This window comes from Ostrinia nubilalis, chromosome 5 (assembly GCF_963855985.1).
Source record: "Ostrinia nubilalis chromosome 5, ilOstNubi1.1, whole genome shotgun sequence".
NCBI classification, from domain to species: Eukaryota; Metazoa; Arthropoda; class Insecta; order Lepidoptera; family Crambidae; genus Ostrinia; species Ostrinia nubilalis.
The window spans coordinates 314,284-332,868 of NC_087092.1; the positions used below are offsets into that span (position 1 = coordinate 314,284).

The 18,585-nt window shown below is 38.4% G+C and overlaps 2 protein-coding genes across 2 annotated transcripts in view; both read right to left on the reverse strand.

Annotated features, from left to right (window-relative positions):
- Positions 1 to 3,133: 3,133 nt before the first annotated feature.
- LOC135072189 (uncharacterized) lies at positions 3,134 to 5,015 on the reverse strand. The gene is made up of 3 exons (XM_063966145.1): positions 4,940 to 5,015; positions 4,131 to 4,293; positions 3,134 to 3,497 (listed from the first exon to the last, which is right to left on the reverse strand). The coding sequence occupies exons 2-3, from the start codon at positions 4,272 to 4,274 to the stop codon at positions 3,354 to 3,356; spliced, it is 288 nt and encodes a 95-aa protein (XP_063822215.1). The 5' UTR covers positions 4,275 to 4,293; positions 4,940 to 5,015; the 3' UTR covers positions 3,134 to 3,353.
- A 6,631-nt stretch (positions 5,016 to 11,646) lies between these two features.
- The window catches only part of LOC135071589 (titin homolog), a 51,378-nt gene continuing 44,439 nt past the window's right edge, over positions 11,647 to 18,585 (reverse strand). The window contains exons 3-6 of the mRNA XM_063965351.1: positions 16,430 to 16,483; positions 16,131 to 16,310; positions 14,987 to 15,178; positions 11,647 to 14,756 (exon numbers count right to left, since the gene is read on the reverse strand). Of these exons, the coding sequence (XP_063821421.1) occupies positions 12,616 to 14,756; positions 14,987 to 15,178; positions 16,131 to 16,310; positions 16,430 to 16,483 (2,567 nt within the window). The 3' untranslated portion in view covers positions 11,647 to 12,615. The remainder of the gene's footprint in view (positions 14,757 to 14,986; positions 15,179 to 16,130; positions 16,311 to 16,429; positions 16,484 to 18,585) is intronic.

The following is an 18,585-nucleotide window of genomic DNA, read 5'->3' on the forward strand; positions in this document are numbered from 1 at the left end:
CACATGTATAGAGGACTCTGGTTTACCTTCTGAGAGCTTGTAATGATTTCAGCGAGGAAGCTTAAAAGCTTTATTTCTAATACCGGATCTTAGAACATTATTGATATGTATAATTATAATTAGGCACCTAGGATCTGGGTACTGTTGATACGTGAGTTCTAGCGTTTTAGTGATACAACTACATAATTAATAATGAAAAAAGTTTAAAGAACCAAAGAAAATGTTTGTTGAATTTTATTACCTACTCTTTTTTTATCCAAATCTAATTAAAAAAGTTATTCTGTCTTTTTTCGTCTAGAATGTTTATTTGTAGTATCGCTTAAGCACAATGAGTACGTTTTCAGAATATTAAAATTGTAAGCTTAGTTTTGAAGATTCGAAAACGCTCTAGCAATATTTCATTATGAAACATGCTCATGGACCGCCTTATATGCTCACCCTGATTGTTTATGGTCTGTGCAATGACTATTGCGATATGAAGACGAGTCGTTTAAATATTAAAATAAGACTGCTTGGCCAGTGTTCAAATTCTTCCTATATTTTATCAACTCTGCTTCTATCTACCGTTACGTTATTTTACACTACATTTATTTTTACACAATTTTTTTCGTTCCTAAAGGCAATTCATTTTCTGCCTTTTATATGGATGACTCGTCATTCCATTTACCGCTTTTAGCTATTAAAAGCACCTTGAATTCTAGAGCGACCATATCATTATTCAAATCTTAAAAGTACTTAATTAGACTTAAAACAGCTTTGGTCGTTTAACTTGCTTTTTAAACTTAATTTATTTAAAAAAACAATAAGGGGTGTAGGTACTATTAAGCTGGGTTGCACCATTTTAGTTTGACTTTAACAAACGTCAAAAACTGTTAAACCCTTACAAAAATCACCGGTTATCGTTATAGTTACGGTCAAAGTTAGGTGGTTCACTCAGCCTTAGTTTGTCATCTTAGACTGTAAGCAATTGAGAAGGTAGATACGAGTGTATATTGGCCCAATTGTTGTAGATCATATTTTATTTTAATATCATAAGTATTCCCCTTTCTGAAGAAGATACGAGAAAAATAATTGGACCTTCTCTATGCAACTTAGACACAATCAATTTGACACTTTCCCATACGATTGACATGCGCTGAGCGTGGCGTGGCGCAACGATAACATCGCGTAATCCGTAGCGCACCGCGCGTGTGCGTGTAGCAAGTCTCATGCGCACGCGCAGCGCTGTAAATTATCGACCATCGGAAAGGCTAATGAGATGGCATAATGTGGCATTCCACCGCGGTTAAGCAGTATGTCACATTAACTCGAAGGTGTCCACGTAACTGCCATTGTCCGTGACTTCACCCGCGTTGTAGGCCCTGAAAGATAGCCGTACCTACAATGTACCCGCAATTTCATGAAAAATCCTACGTATAAGTGACAAATTATGGAATGTTGTCTTTCAATTTGTAAAGGCTGAAATTTTCAACATAAGTTCAGATGACGCTCCTTGAAAGTTTTGCGTTCAATTTCTAGACGGAGCATATTTTTAAGCCGGTCAAAAATTCTTGATTTGACTGGAGCCTTTATTGAGTCTACCACAAAAGGTAGATCATAATCCAGATCAAAGATGGCCAATAACATGACATACTCACGTTGCCATTATATCGTAATATCATCGAGTGTATGTCCCGCCGTCTGCGCTCCTCACGGATGACCCTCGTCCCTGAAGAGGCTGGAGTCAGCCCCTCGAAGGTGATATTATCACCACGACGATCTTGAGTCGTGGCGGGCGCCACGCCAGCCGGGCTCTTTCCGAAATCTTGTTTTCTATTATCTTATTCGGCAATTTTCGAGCAAGTTTTAAAATATCCATCTAAGAGACTTAGCTACAGTCATCTGTAACAATACTACCTACTATCGAAAAACGCACTGACATATTAAAATTAGGTAATTTAATAGGTAATTAGGAATAAAACCAGTAACCAATATTATTATGTATTTATCTACTATAATATCTACAATAAGTTCAACATTCTATCTTTCTTGCTGTAATAATCTACATTAAGGCTGGGTTGCACCATCTTAATTTAACTTTAACAAACGTCAAAAACTTTCAAACTCCATACAAATAGCACCGGTTATCGTTAAAGTTATGGTCAAAGTTAGGTAGTGCAACTCAGCCTTAGATATCTTTTCAGTTATAACAATATTGCAAAAAACATAACCCTTCTTCAGGAGCAATGGATGTATACCTTTATCTTAATTCCAATATTTTTAAAATATTATATGTTTATGTTTGCTCAACGACACAGCTCATCTTGATATTTAGTCGAGAAAATGCAAATGTGTTTTAGCTACATTTGAGGCAAACACTTCGCTCCTACTCTTGGATCACCGTTAAATAGTCGCTGTCGTTGTTTACGATCGTGATTGTTGATTCACAGTTTTTTGAATACTGATGGCATCTATTACCATAACATCCGGAATTGAGCTATTAAGTTTATTTTTGATGTCGTAATATCTTACATACGTACATAAAATACTTAATTCGAACGTCATCACATAAAAATATTAGATTCTGACCATAAAGTTTTTAGAGTAGTCTTTGTTAATAACCAAATGTGGACTGAATTGTCTGAGAATAAATTATTTTTGTTTTTATTTATTTACGTTTGTAAATTGCTCTTCGCTTGCCAATTTGATAAGGAAAATTATTTTAAAAACTTTCAATAAAGAAGATCTTTTGGCAATGGACTCTTGGCAACATTACACATGAAAGTTGATGAATATTTAGCAGTTTAAGACATATTTTGTCGGTGCAAAAGCACAGTCAACTCTAATGCCACTCTGGAACCTTAACACAAAGCTATTACGAATGTTATATTAAGGTGTATAATTGTGTACAATACGTTTAATGTAGGTATGGTAGGTAGGTATTCTTGAAGACTTTTAGACTTAGCCCGGGAGCATGTATAAAGTCGCACAAATCGACGGCCATCGTCGACTACAATGCGAGGTAGAAGTTATTTGTACCGATGAGCACATCATTTGTGGCCGTGCTTAAGGTCTACGATGACCAGCCTGTATAGGATTACACACAACAGCTCGATTTGGAGGCGCCATGGGTTACGTAAAGGAAACACGCCACTCGGATCACGATCGACCATTTTATTTTAATATTAAAATTTATGTACAAACGTATAAAAGAGAGATGTTACACAATATCACATTCACTGTCTTGTACTTGCACAACCAATAAATTAAATATTAGTCAACAGCTACGGTTGAAGACAGCAATCGTACGAAGAACCTGGTGGTTTCATACGGTCGCTGGCTTCCGAACCCCATCTTCCATCGTCTACGACGTCTTATTGGCGACCGACCTGGTCGATTTGGCTCTGGAGGTTGTTGATAACCTCAGAGGGCACCTGGTCTCCAAGGATCTCGAAGAGGTTGATTCTCTGGTTGCCGGGGATGGACTCGTAGGCAGCTAGCTCGATACCTTCTTGTACCTGCGCATTATTAACTAAGTTAGTCGAATTGTATTAAAAACTTATTAATATTCTTAAATCTAGTCAAACGAGTCGAATTCAAAAATACCAAAATACGAGTAGAACACGAAATACGGAGAAATAACCTTAACATATTTTACCAACAGCAACTTTTTATTTAATATTATGCAAAAGAGGACCAGGTTGTTTATGGTCAATCAACTTATGCATAAAGTTGTAAATAATGTGAAATGCCATTTTAGCTTCATCAATAATGATGCCATTAAGTGCCTACCTACCAAAAATTCTGACTAACTTTAACCAAACATAAAAACATGTTTGGTTAAATCTCAGAGTAATTTTATGAAAAAGCCGAAGATCAAAAGCTCATCAACATCACAAACACTAAAGTTACCACATTTCGAGTAAATCTGCATTAAGGCTGAGTTGCACCATCTTATTTTGACTTTAACAAACGCCAAAAATCTGTCAAACTCCATACAAAAAGTAGGTACCGGTTGTTGTTAAAGTTACGGTCAAAGTAAGTTGGTGCAACTCAGCCTAAGACTACAAAAAATAAGCTCTTGGCTTATGCTAGTGTACCTATTGATTCAAACTAGACACAATAATTTATATACAAGCACTGTTCCTCACCTTCTGGATCTCAGCGTCTTTGGGGATGAGGAAGGTGTTCTGGGCCTGCTTGATGGCCTCCTTGGAGAAGGCGGCGCCCTCCCTCTGCGGCGCTGCGGCCGCCATCGCCACCACCACCAGCAGACAAACCACGTAGGACTGCATGTTGATTGGAACACCGACACTGGAACAAAATGGAACTCTTGTCAAAAGACCTGAAGAACGAAAACATGTTCGAGGAGTCTGCAATCACAAATCCTAGCTTATTTTGGATTGAATTAAGATAATTTTAAACTGCCCAAAAACATTATCTCAAAGAGCTTTTTGAAAGCTCACCTAATCGCAAAAAAAATATTACAAAGACTTTCATAATGCATTCAAAACATAAAATATTTTGAAATAGAACTCACGATGTCGATGTGCGTTCAATTTACCGGAGCTTAATGTATTTTACTCGTAAGCTTTTCAATTAAGACAATTCATCTTCTAATTATTTCCTTCTTGATGGAACCCGTGTAATTATGGTTACATCCGGTTTTATCATTGGCAAAGGCTCTAAACAATATGTACGTGCAGAATAACAATTTATCAGATTGGCCAATCCTCTCAATCAAATGCAAACGATGAAGACGTCCTAATTGGGCAGTTGACACACCGTTTTATATAACGATGTCAAGGCGGCTGAGATTTCTTTAGCGCGTCACTGAAAGATCGGTGATTTAAAATCGATTATCCGTTTCTAAGTGTGATTGCGATGATGTAACACATCCGATGTATACACGGCACTTTTACCACTTTGCACATTTCACTGGTGCTATTGTCGTACGTACCTGGCAGGCGGCGCAGGAGTGCGGCGCGCGCGCACCCGGCGCTCTCTTAAACGCGGCTCCCCACGCCGCACTTTCACCGCCAGCCTGCGCAACACTCCTGCGGCTGCTCGGGCCACGAGATCAGATCATCATGTGTGATAGATCATTTATGTAACTGTGAGGAATGATGTTCAAGATGTTGAAGCTTTGTGCAGATACCAAATCTTACGGCCAGGATAGGTGTCGCCGTGGGCACGTGTAAACACGTTCTTTGGATTCCAACCAGTAAAATCAAAATCCTAAGAACCACTGGAAACGGTTAATTCATTAAAAAAATATATCTTCCGAAAAGGCTTAGGACATGCCAGGCTTTAATAAACCCAAACATGTATTAAACCTGATTGAGTTCATAGCGGTGCAAACTTATCTAGTCCATCCCATTTCCCATAGACGTGTAACATGACTAATTGTATGTAGCTCATGAAGTCTAAATGTTTTATCATCACAAAATGAAAATTCGAGCCACGTCACACTGGTATTTTAAGCCCACATCTGATACCTGCGTGTGTCTAATAGTGGTCAATGTGATCGCAAACAGGGATTTCACTAATTTTTTATCAATTATTTTTGTGCTTTTTGGCGTCTACGGTCGGCAGCGAAAAGGTGTAATTAATTTCCTTAAAATCGCCAACCAATCCTCTAGTTTCGTGGCCGCACCATATATCAATCGGTACGTGTATCGGCATAAAGATTTTGAATAAATCCGGTGTGTTGCGGCATATTAAGCTCTTGGGATGTTCGGACGGACCGCGCTTTGTAAATAAGCTCCACTTGATTCGGACCTTGGCTGTCAATCATACTTAAGAATGGTTTATTGTGGTAGCTAAGTTTGCTTTGTCAAATGTTAAGGTGGCATTGAATTTATCAATGGGTGATCAAGCTAAGGAATCCATGCGGTCGTTTAAACCGCCGATGGTTCGCCCATAAAACACCTACCTAATTATATGTAAGTGAGGCGATATGTGTAAATATCTTAATATTAATAATTAATAATATTGGCTCTCTATGTTTGGATTTGTTCCACACAACCGTCGTAGATGTAACGATTTTTGGTGATCTGGATTAACTAATAATGTAGAAAGTTGTTTGAAACCTAACTACTAAAGGAGATTGTCTGAGCTGGTGGTCCACGTGCCTAACTAGACTACAGAGCCAGCTGCGGTCGCGGCTTTGAATCCCTCTGGGGGCAGAATTGCAGAATTAAATTAATGTGATGAATATTTTGATACTAATTTTCAATTAAAAAAAATGTGATGAACACCAATATTCGTAGGTAACTTTTAAGCGAGTTTTTAATCATCCAGCACTGCTTATTTTGGACCTGTGTGATTGATGGGATAGTTGTATTTGTTTACTTCTTCCAAAATAAAAGGAAAGCCATATATGCGTTATGGGTGTGATAGTTTTAGATGTTTTGATCTTCTAATAGAAAGGAGAGCTACATTATTTTGCCCGCACCACCATCAACACCTAGGAGGACGATTGGAAACTTAACCTAAATCCTGTAAACAATCTTATTTAGTAAACGTATTTTTCTCAGATACTTTTGTTACTTATATCATTTTATTGATGTCATTGACCCTTTTTGGCGTAATTTATCGAAAACTGGTTATCAGCATCCACTTGATCGTCTCATAATCATGATCATTAAGACTGGCTAAATTAACCGGTCCGGGTATTTTCTTAACCTTCACAGATTATTATCATACGTGACTTAGATGGATTGTTGGAACAATCTAGCGCAGAGAAAGCTTATAAAGAAATAAATGATTTGGCTGGATGTTTGCGTTTCTTTTTATCGTGCGTGTTGAATTTTAGTGCTTTCATTATAGCCCTGAATATGTCAACTTGACAAGACATCCTCAGCCCAGCTTACTCATAAGTAATGATCATTCTAATTTGAGTTCAGCTCCTTTATTTTTATTTTCTACAATAATCCTGATTTGCATTTTTGAAGAATTCTAATTTCAAATTACCTAAAAATTACACCAGATGTAACGTAGATTGAAATGTGACTAATATCTGAGGGTAGTCTAATAATTGTCTCACATATCTTTGAAATTGACATTTGCAGTTCATTGTTGGTCATCTAACATACTTAATTATTGCCTAGGCTTTTTTTGATTTTATAATATTCAGTGTAGAAGTGATAAGTTATCCTCGAAAAGTTACAAAACCTTGCAGTGAATGTTGGTTATTGTCGAAAAAGGTGCGAATTGTCGTGCACTTTCAAAATATCAGAGAGTTTGCACTTTAAATTTTATTTTATTGCTTACACAAGTCGTTTCAAGAAACATCATCTTGGTTATTTATTACACAATAAGCGATAGCTCGAATGAAAATGTAGGTACTTTTTATCAAAAATTGGCGAATGTATGACTTCGGATTTTTTTGTCTTTTACATTGAAAACGATATTAAGTAAAGGCTTAAGCTTAAATCATTTCTTGTGAAGGCTTTTTTTATGACCAATATGAAAAGTTGTTAATGGCAACCACTTTTTATCCCACCGTCTTCTTTCGCGTTGTTTGGAAGAAGAAATCTTATACATTAAAAATTGTAGTTTAATTATTAAAGATTTATTAATTTGATTATTGAGTATATTTATGAATAAGTTTATCAAAGTAACCCATCCACCTACGGAATGCGAAGGCGTGATTTTCTCAATGAATTTTAGACTCTAAAAGTTTGCAGATTTGCATGATTGCCAATTTATGCAAACTAGCGTAAAATTTCTTAAACAATTTTCGTATTTAGTGCTTAACTACACATTTGTACTGGCTTTGATTACCAACGGCTACACTTGGCACAATAGCGGTAGCGCTGAGCCCGTCTTCCTCCTGTACGACTATACTTACGGCGATAACATCAGGGAAAGGCATAAGTGATCTGAGACGGCATCGCGGCACAGCACCACAGTAGATAAATCAAACAGTACGGAAGCTTCATACAAACGGTCGAAATCAGACTCACGCACACAGACGCACGCTTTACACGAGCTCTAAGCGAACCTCGCAGTCCATCCGTCGCGAGTGTCGCGCGCGTTGTGTTTTTAATAATAATTTTATTGCATGCACTGTCCGCTGTATTTTTAAAAACATGCCACGAGTGCATTGCGTAGTATACGGCTGCTTGAACTCGGCATCTTCAAAACCAGAACTTTCATTTTTTAAACTTCGTAATAATTCTGAATTGTAAAAATTATTAAATATTACTTTTTAAATAAAGTGCTTACATCTGATTTAGTAATAGTTCTTTTTAAATTACGTAATTACGCTTTTTAACAATTTATGTGTTCTATTTGATAAAGTAATTTGCTCCGCGCGCTTTTGTACTAAGTGATGAACTGTATTTAAAATGAGGCAATAGCTATGTGAAAGTAAGTATCCGGTATTTTATTTATGAGAATAGAATATCTTCTACCGGCCTCTAATAGTACTTAATCAATTTATTCGATTATGTATTCGATTTTTATAGAACCTAATTAACGTTTTATTTTTCCATTAGGTAGGTATTTGATAATTAAAAAACCTAAATAAACGTTTTAATAAATAAGTAAGTCAGAACCTGATTAATTTTATAAAGATTAAGAGTGCCAACCCTAACACTCAGTTGAAGTGTAGGTATTTAACTCGCCGAAAGGGCTAAGTTTCCGTACTGCTTTAGCTCATATATCTACTGTGACAGCACACTCGTGCCACTGCACTAATTGACATGTCCGGCGTGGATTGTCTATTCTAACAAAGCCACTTTAAGCGGAGATTCATCAATACAAACCCAACTACCCGATGTAGTCAATCAAGAAAAGGTCGTAGGTAAAGTGCTAAATGAAACGCTATCAGTGCGCGAAACCGGCAATGCTGATAAAATACATCATCATCATCATAAACGAAACATAAAATAAAACCTCCTTCAGTACATTCTCTCAAATGTCACAATAATTGCATCAATAGTTATGACTGGTACTCTAACTGATGTGCAACGAGATGAACTCTTGCGCAGAGCAACTTAGTGCACTCGTTGCCTAGATGCTTTCTAAACCATGCACACGAAACATTTGTATCTAATAGGTAGGTACATTCAGTATATTTTTGGTATCATCAAAATAAGAGGAAAAAGTGTATAAACACTACCTTGTTTAATATATCACGCAATCTTGTATACCCATTCTTATGATACACCATACAAGAATGCATGGTAAATTCAGTGAACTGCTCCTGAATCGAATGTACCTACTACTACTATTTCTATTTATTTATATTAACCGGCAGACAGTGGTGACTGAGTTTGTTGCGGCGCTTCTTCTCAGCACTTGCCAAATGTTGGTCTCGAAGCGCTGGTAGGGTAAAAAGATTATGAGACATGTAGAGGCTCCTTAAGAGCATATGACGATTTGTAAGAACTATTTATTAGTCTAAACAAATAAAGAAATTTTGACTTTTTTTTTACTTTTGAACAAGATCAACGAGATTATTTCCTGTTAAGCATCTTCTACTCTCTTTCTTCATGCTCTAATGCCCACCGATGATGCAATGGCTCAGCCGTAATAATATGTAACAGGGTTAGCTTACACGCATTAATCTCGCGCAGGCGCACTGTCTTCACCTCGCGCTCGAGTCAAAAGTCAACTCATTAGCCATTTGACTCCGAATGAAAAGATCTTTCATGAATTCATATTTCCACACCGGCGACACGTGTTGCGTCAACTCAATGCAAAATAAAAACAAAAGTGTTATGTACCTAGGTACTTAGCATTTTATTTAAACTTACAAAAGAGATATATAGGTAATTGGCTCTATCCTTGTTCATGGATGGTTTTATTGGTAAAACCATATTTAAATCATCTTTTTTCTTAGTTTAATATGTAGATACGCACTTTATTTAGATCCTGAAAAATACTTGGTTACCTGAATATAGTGTACCATACCCAAGATTTAGATAGAGCTTAAAAAGGCACTTTGAAAACACAAAATAGCTTTAAATGGCAATGAGCAAAAGTAGATTGCTTTTATTCCACTAAACAGTTGAAAAGTTTGCAACATTGTGATTCCTTTAATATTGTTATTATAAGGATTCATAGCCTAAAGTCGGTCCTCGAGTGCAACAGCTACCAGACGCGCCGGGCGGCGGTTTCCCAACGCGGCTCGCACGCGCGACCTGTGACCCGCGCGGTGCGTCATGACCAACAAGTGTTGCCATTACTTTGTGTAGCAACCAAGGTGGACGAGCTGTCCTCGAATTGATTCTGAAGTGGAAACAAAGTGATGGTCCTACCAAGTTTAAAAATAGGTTCAACAGTTCGATGAAAATATGTTTCCATGTTAATTGAATGAATTTATTTGTCTTTCATGAGATCTTACAACACTACAGCAGAATTAAGACTTGGTGGGCTTAAATTAACAGTTCATGTACTATCCTCCAGGAAAAAGGTTGAGGCACGATCACTTTCTAACAACTGTAGGTACTCACCCCTTAACTTCAGTATCCCGCATGCGAGCACTTAATTCCAGGCAGGCATTAGCAGATAACATTAATTAAACATGTCCGCTTAGTTTACCACGCAGTTGCTCGTTACGAACTTCCTACTACGCTCAGGAACTGCTAACTGCTAGTTTATGCACTAATAAGTTGTTCCTTCGGCTTGCAGTGCTAAAAGTAATGAAAACACCTGCGTATAGTTTAAGGCGCTACGAGTATATGCCACAAAACTCTGTTTTGTGTTTATTCTGCGACACGGACTGCTGCTTCGCTAGCACTACTTCTATTAAAGAAAAGATCTCGAAAGGCAACCACGGTGGATCGACGGTCTAATGAAGGTCGCGGGAAGAACATGGATGCGGGCAGCGCACAACCGGTCGTTATAGAAATCCTTGAGGGAGGCCTTTGTCCAGCTGTGGACGTCATTTAGCTGAAACGAACAAACGAACGAACTCCTATTATAAATCTTTAAAGTAACACTATTCCGGCAAAGGCAATGTACCTATTTTCATTAATTTGTTGCAGTGACTTGCCGCTAGCAACGAGACAGGCGCTTCGGACATTTGGAACCTCACCATGCTGCCATCACCATCACCATGCATCCTTCAGCAAGACATCAACTCTACACAGGTAGGATTTATATATTTTAATACTTTTTCACAGTATTTTTTGCTAAGATCGTTGATCATGTTCATCAAGGAGAATATAGAGTGGTGTCTTTCAATGTATTTCAGACACAACAGTTAACAGTTTTTAGGTGATGTACATAAGTAGGCTTAAATCTGTGTGTACATTTCCATACGTCTTCAGTTTAACCGTTAACTAGGTAGGTAGTAGTATTTACCTAGTACGCGTATTTAATTTTAAGATCACATTGGAACTCAATCACGGATCAGCGTGACTTCTTACTCGTAGGTACTTCGTCGTAACTGCATATTTAGCACAGGTAGGCGAAAGAAAATCTATGTTTGCTTCGGAAATGTTATTCTATTAGTACTTTTTATAGAATAGGTTTATTGACTTCTTTAATACGCAATTTTTAACAAAAAATGAATATTCTCAAACTTCCTATGTAAAATATTATGTAATCTTTGAATCATGAAAGATAAGAATTTGAACATGGTGCAACTTCAATATTTAGTAAACATTAGTTAACCTAATTGTAGAGTAGGAGAGTCAATGAAACAAAGCATTCAGTCTAGTATTTTTTATTTGTAAAAAAAAAACAATAATTGGGTATTAAATAATACAGTGAGCACATGCGCTTATTGCCCGGGAAAAGATCAGTCTTCCGGAGCAAGAAGCCGCAGACACAGCAGACCAGCGCCGGCTGGTTCCCCTCAGCGGCCGTCAGCGGGCCGTCGGCGGCTGACGGCCCGTCAGCCTCGGCACACGCTTACCGGCCTCTACGCAACCAATTACTTGCCTTCAGTGCAATAAATTAAGAATGTGCGATCACAATACATATATAATCTAAATCAACTAGATCTAACGCTATAATAATTCATAAGGTATGGTTAATATAATCTATAATATCAAATTCGATTTGTACCAAATTTTGTTACATTTATATGAGCTTCTGACACCTACATCGAGGAGTTTGTTCTTACATCGAAATGGTTACGACTACGTGGAATGTTATGATGCGGTTGTCATGTTACGTAGCTAGCAGTAATGGCAACGTGGCAGGCGCGCGGGCGCCGGTGTCACTTGTTGACTAGCTTGGTTGCTTACTTATCGATCACTACGCACGATCTCTCACTAAACAAATAAATAACTTATCCTATAACACGAAGATCTATCGACTAATACTTCGCTTCTTAATTTGACACAATGCAATCGACGCGTGTCGCGCCCAACCGTCGTTTTACGCACTCTAACACTAATTTTATATTATTATAAATAATTTGTCCAGCTAATACACATTTAATTGGACCAGTAGCACTGGTCGTCTACTTACATCGAAGTATAAATAGCCCCAACGCGAAGTTATCTCCGCGACTGGGCACCCAATTGACAAGGATTACACTATATCTGATAGGGCTGCTATACGCATGTAAACCTAATAGTTTCTACGATAACTTATAGTTTCAAAAACGAAACTTATTCTCTACAAAATGCTGATAAGCTGAGGTTCCGTCAAACATTTTTGTGCGGGCTCTCACTGCGCCGTCGAGCTCGAAGTTGAGTTGGCTAAATCTTCTATCCTCTCACTTGCTTCTGAAGAAGTTTCATCACGATCTTCAGGAGTTGTAATCTCGTTTGAAGTTACCGTCGACTCAGTAGCAATCTCTGCCGAAGCTGGAGCGTCATCAGATAATGGTTTCTCGTTGTTTTTCTTCATGACCACTTTCGTGGGCCTTTTTTCAGCCGGCACATACGGGGTGATTAATTCGATGTCTTTTTTATCCGTTTTGTTTTCTGGCATATCAGCTGACACATTATCGATTATTGGCCGTCGCGTTGTAGGCTCCACCTTGTCGTTAGGCGGAGGAGAGTCTGTGATGCCATCTTCATCATCTTCAATCTCTATAATTTTCTGCTTATTTACAGGAGAAGCATTTTTACTTTTTGGTACAACTTCAGTAATCGAGTTGAGGTTCCAGTTGCTGTTTTTGCTTTTGTATCCAGCATTAACTGGTATGAGTTCTTCGGAGTCCGATATGCTCGGTGCCGCAGTGACGTGTCGAGGCGCGTCCGTGTGGTCACTGATGGACGCCACGTCGCCGACGAGGTTAATAAGATCTGTCAATACGTTAGTGTTCTTCCCATCTTCTGACTCTATTATGGCAGCGCTTTTACCCGCGTCTGGAGATATTTTAATGAGCTCAACGGTATCGGTGGCACTTTCAGCAGAACCAAATGATGTTAGTATAAACTCAGTAGTTTCCACATTTTCAAGCGATTGATTTTCTGAAGGTATATTCCTAGAAACAGTAATTACCTCTGGTTCAACAGGTAAAAGTTTAGTTGGAGTTATTTCAAATACCGTCGGTCCAGCTGAAGATGTGATAGATTTTTCCTTTGCTGATTCTTCATGAGGATTCTGGTCACTGGTTTCTATTGGCAGTGAGCTAAATTCAGTTTGCGATGTTATCTCAGTAGGTGCATCAGAATTTCCTGTCGTACTAATAGTTTCTTCATCAATTTTTACGCTTGAAGTTTCAATATTGGGTGTTGTTAGTGTATCTAATTTTCTTAAGCCCATTATGGTAGGATTAGTAGAAAGTATTTCAGGCAATGTAGGAATCTTTTCAGGAGTAGTTAGTTCTTCTTTTTCTGCAGACTCCGTTGTGGCTACAGGTAAAGGTGTCTCAGAACTCGTAGTTGGGTTTGTGATATCATCTAAGTTACCTGTTACTTCTTCAGGTGCTGATGATGGCACATTGAGTATTTCAGTAGGTATAGCAGATCTTAGATTAATCAAGGGAATTTCTTTAGTTGTTGATACTGCATCAACAGCCTCTAATTTGGTAGTGGCTATATCTGCTGGTTTTTCTGGTATAACTGTTGTAGTCGATGTGTGAACATCAGGGATTTCTTTTAAGGTTGTTATTACTGCCTCAGGAGCTACAGAGGACTCTGTGCTTGTGATACTCATCACTTCATGTCCACCAGAAACATAGTAACCATCAGTTTTTGGATCTGGAATGATTTCATCTTCATGATTTCCCTGAACTGACAAATCATCGGGTATGGGTGGGAAAGCAGGGTTGTGATCAAAAATAGCCGGATCTTCTTCTTCAATGACTACTGGAGCTTTAGTAGTAGTCGCAACAGGAATTACTTCCTGTATAGTAGCAGGCGAGCCTACAGTTCCTGGGTTTGGTCCGTTTGATGGATAAATTTCGCTATTGATGGAATCTTGAGTAGAAAAACTTATTTTTGACGGTGGCGAATCATGTGTAGTTTTGCTTTCAGATATTTCACTGGACGAAGCTACTATTTCAGGAGGTGAAGATGCAACAAATATTGGTGGTGATGATGGAAGTATTTCGATTATGACAGGGCGTTCGGTAATTTCAACTGGACTCGTCGCGCTTTGTTCGGATGTAGCCTCACGTGGAATAAGTGGCGATTTTGACGATGAATATTCGGCAACCTCGATACTGGGAGATGGGAGAATCTCCTTTATCTTCACATCGGTGATAATTGGGATCTCCGAAACAGGGGTGATTTCCTTAATTGTGATTTCTTGCTTGATGTTTTCCTTTGGCGCAGGAGGTGCAGCGCTCGCAACCATATTTTCTACAGAAGAGATACTAGAAATGGTTGGCTGAGAACCAGGTGCAGCAGTCACTCCTGAAAAAAAAATATGGTCAATTAGTTATAAACCTTTATGTGTCTGTTTAGTGCCTACTTTATTTTCACAAAAGGTTTCAATTTGGATTATTATCTGGCCTTATCGTTTTGGTTTGGTTGGCAAGGCAAGCCTTCCTAAAGCCTGGTTCGTGAGCATATGGTCATTGGACAAAATTCTACGTGCTCACGGACCAGGCTTTAGTCAATATCAAATACTGAGTGAGCCGTACCTCTCAGCGGGCAGTTGTCGTACTCGGGGCAGCAGCGGCCGGGCACGAGGCGCGGCTGGCAGTCGTCGCGCAGGAAGCAGGCGATGCGCCGGCACACCACCTCGCCGCCCTGGCAGTAGCACACGCGGCAGGGGTCGGCGGGGTCGACCAACTTCTCGCCGTTGCCATACACACGACCTTCTTGCTCACATTCTGGAAACAACAATCATAAAGTTAGAGGAATGGACTCGTAACAATTTTGCACTGCGTATCATCAGTTCATATCGTAAATTCGGAAGTGCCTACTTAGCAAAGTACGAAAACTTTGCCTCTAACTGGAATGTAATGAATATTACGTGTATCGCAAGTATACTTAATATTGAAAATTAATAAATATATTTTTATGTCTTGCTTGCATAAATGTTATGAAAACTAATTAACTATAATCCAAAGATGAAAATTAATTAACCTCAACCTTCGACTTTATAATACTCAAGTGAAAATATTCATAGAATGCTTTCTAACTACATTTGTATGGGTAGGTAATGGTGGTTTTATTGGAGACACTATAAAAAGGGTTTAGGTATGAGAGATTTGAGAAGTCGACAAAGAAATAAAGAAATAATGTCATGTGAGGGGACGTGGACCCACTGTTGGGCTTAGCAATGTGATCGTGGTCCGACTGCTTATTCTACCTTTTTTACTCGTGGGTAATAGAGGTAGAGTCCTAATCATAAAATTCATCGCACTGTGCTTTAAAAGCACGGTTCGGCACGTTGCAGGCAACAAGTTACGTTACGTGGCCAAAGTCAAAGCTTTTATTCTGTACTTAGGCCCTTTCCAGGGGCGCTTATACACATCCCAAATAGCTTGCCCTGCCACCACTTCGAGACATCATATAAGCTGGTGCTGAGAAGAAGTGGCGGAAGAAACTTTGTCACCTTTGTCAGCCTTTTAAAAGATAAGGGACCAGCGTTGCGATATATTGTTTTAAAATTTCATGGTCACTATCATAATTCCTATTACTACTGACGGGATTGCTACCATGTACCTTAATTTTGAGTTTCCGATATTTCGGCACTGTTGCAAGCGCCATGGTTGGGATAACTTAAGAAACAAGTGAACTTCGCCCTTTAAGTAGATGTTTTCCTCTGTGACAACTTACCGCACTGGTAGGTAGGGCAGCACTGGTCGGGGCGGTGCAGCGCCTTGCAGCCGGGCCGCGGCTCACAGCGCTGGCGGCTGCAGCGCACGTCGCCCGCGGCGCACGCGCAGCGCTCGCACGGCCCGGACCCGGGGAATTCGTCCCCGGGCATGTACACCACATCACCCACTGCGCAGCTGCCTGGAATTAATTGAATAGTAAAATCATTACATGAGTTTTACAGATTTGTTTGATAAAAGATCTACATTGAGAAATGGTCTAACGATTTAGGATAACGAATAACGGAAAACTTTACGCACCTTCTTTTAATCCTAAATCAGAACTCGTTACATTTGGCAAGGGACCCAGGGGACCTGAAACAAAGAAAAACACGTTTAAAATTTCGTGAAAATTCGCAAGATCTTATTCTGAAATCCAGTTATTTTTCTATTACATACAAATTATGCAGCTAGAATTAAATTACGGGTGCTGTGAAGACTCTGGTATTCGAATAATTCGATTTATCTAACGAAGACTATAAAAAAACAATCCACTTAGTAAAATAAACCATAATTCAACTTCGTTTCTTCTTGAAAGCTGTCGATTTGGCAAATAATTTATTTAAATAATGACTCAGAAACCTCTTTGCAGCGATTGTGTGTTGATTGAGGCGCGTTTGCAGGCAAATTGTCGGCCGAACGAGGCCAATGAATAAATTTAATTTGGGTGCTGGAGTAATGGCTGAGGGAATTCCGGGAGCGCCAGGATAACGGACGACGGAAGGGAGATTGAAGGGACAAGATACATTGCCTAAATAAACCCCGGTTTCTAAAAGCACCGATTTTAATCAGTGCGCGGTACTTATTTATGTGATGGGTGAATGGGGACTTTATTTATTTTTGAGACCTACTTACTCGGTCTCGACAACTCTACGTCGACTCGTGATTTATTTTTACTTACTGAAATTAAGTATGGATTTCAAGAATGTTTTTGGGGTTAGTATGTTAATTTCCAGTCAGAATTGTATTAGTTAAAAGAGCTGGGTGTTTAACTTTAACTCATTGTAACCTTCTATTTGCGACAAAGGACGTCTTAACGTCAATTTAATTAATTGCTGTGGGGTAGGTTTCAGCCTGCATATAATTGTCTGTAACAGTGATAAGAGGGAAGTCTACCACCCCTAACAAAGTGCCTACACGTGTAGACATCGACGCCCCCTCCTCTCCACTCGACTGAGAAAAACTCAAACAAATGTGACTAATTGCCTCTGGGAACGCGCAGACGACTTTCTGGCGTTTACACGATACCACTAACCAAACCTTCCATATATTTATTGGTGACTGTGACTCTTATCCAATACATTAGCAAAGTGAGAGTTTACCTATATTAAGTATATCCATTATACAGGGTGTTAGGTAAATGGGTATATGAGCCGACACTAGGCCATGTTAACATGGGCATATAAATGGTATGGTGAAGTCAGAAAATTGATATCTTCATTTTAATTATTTTAATTTTCATAGAAATCGGATTTTATAAAATTTATTTTGTATGAAAATTAAAATAATTAAAAGGAAGATATCAATTTTCTGACTTCACCATACCATTTATATGCCCATGTTAACATGGGCTAGTGTCGGCTCATATACCCATTTAACAAACATCCTGTATATTTTTTAATTGATCTCAATTACTTATTTAACGAGTGATCTTTCCATCATCTCAGTTCTTCCCGTATAATGCCACGATCGTAGTTTAGGATCAGCTAATTTCTTTGACGCAATATTTGCAATATGAAGCAAATCTGGAAGGAAATGTTTAGATTTAGAGCAATTAATTTTGTCAAACTTGTCGTGTAAACCGCTCCCGAGATGATGGATGACAGATGCCACCCCTCGCCGAGAGGGCTGTAGAACACGAATAAGTAATGACGACGGATCTCCCATTGTGACCGCGCCATTATACTCTCTTCAAAGCGCAGATTTATGCCCAATCCTGAACTCACTCGAATTTGTTTTACGGTCCCCTTTTCGGGTTATGTAAGCATGAACTTTAGGTAATGTTTTCGAAGCCGCGAGAAAATCTTCTACATATTTTGTTGAACCACGATTTGTTTGTTTGATTTGATACATATTAATACTGTTGGGTAAAATAATGTTATTCAGCTTCGTGAACAAGCATATTAAAATGACTAATTTTATGCTTTAAATAACTTATTTATTTCATTGTAATAGAATGAAATTTATAACACATTAGTTTATTTTCCTTGTTAAATATTTATCGTGTTTATAGAAAATTGATTATCTATGCACAATATTTTATTGCTTTTAAATTTAAATGGTGCTTGTAATAAATAGCCTGGATTTTTTAACAAAGCAGAAAATATTACATTTACCAGTATATAGTAGTATAATACTATACAGAGTGAGGTTGAGGTTTACCTAATGAAGAAAATCATAAGCTCAATAGAATAGTT

Coding starts and splice junctions, on each gene's coding strand:
- LOC135072189 (XM_063966145.1), bottom strand. CDS start 4,274: ATGCAGTCCTACGTGGTTTGTCTGCTGGTGGTGGTGGCGATGGCGGCC. Junction 3,498..4,130: donor AAGACGCTGAGATCCAGAAG/GTGAGGAACAGT, acceptor AATAATGCGCAG/GTACAAGAAGGTATCGAGCT.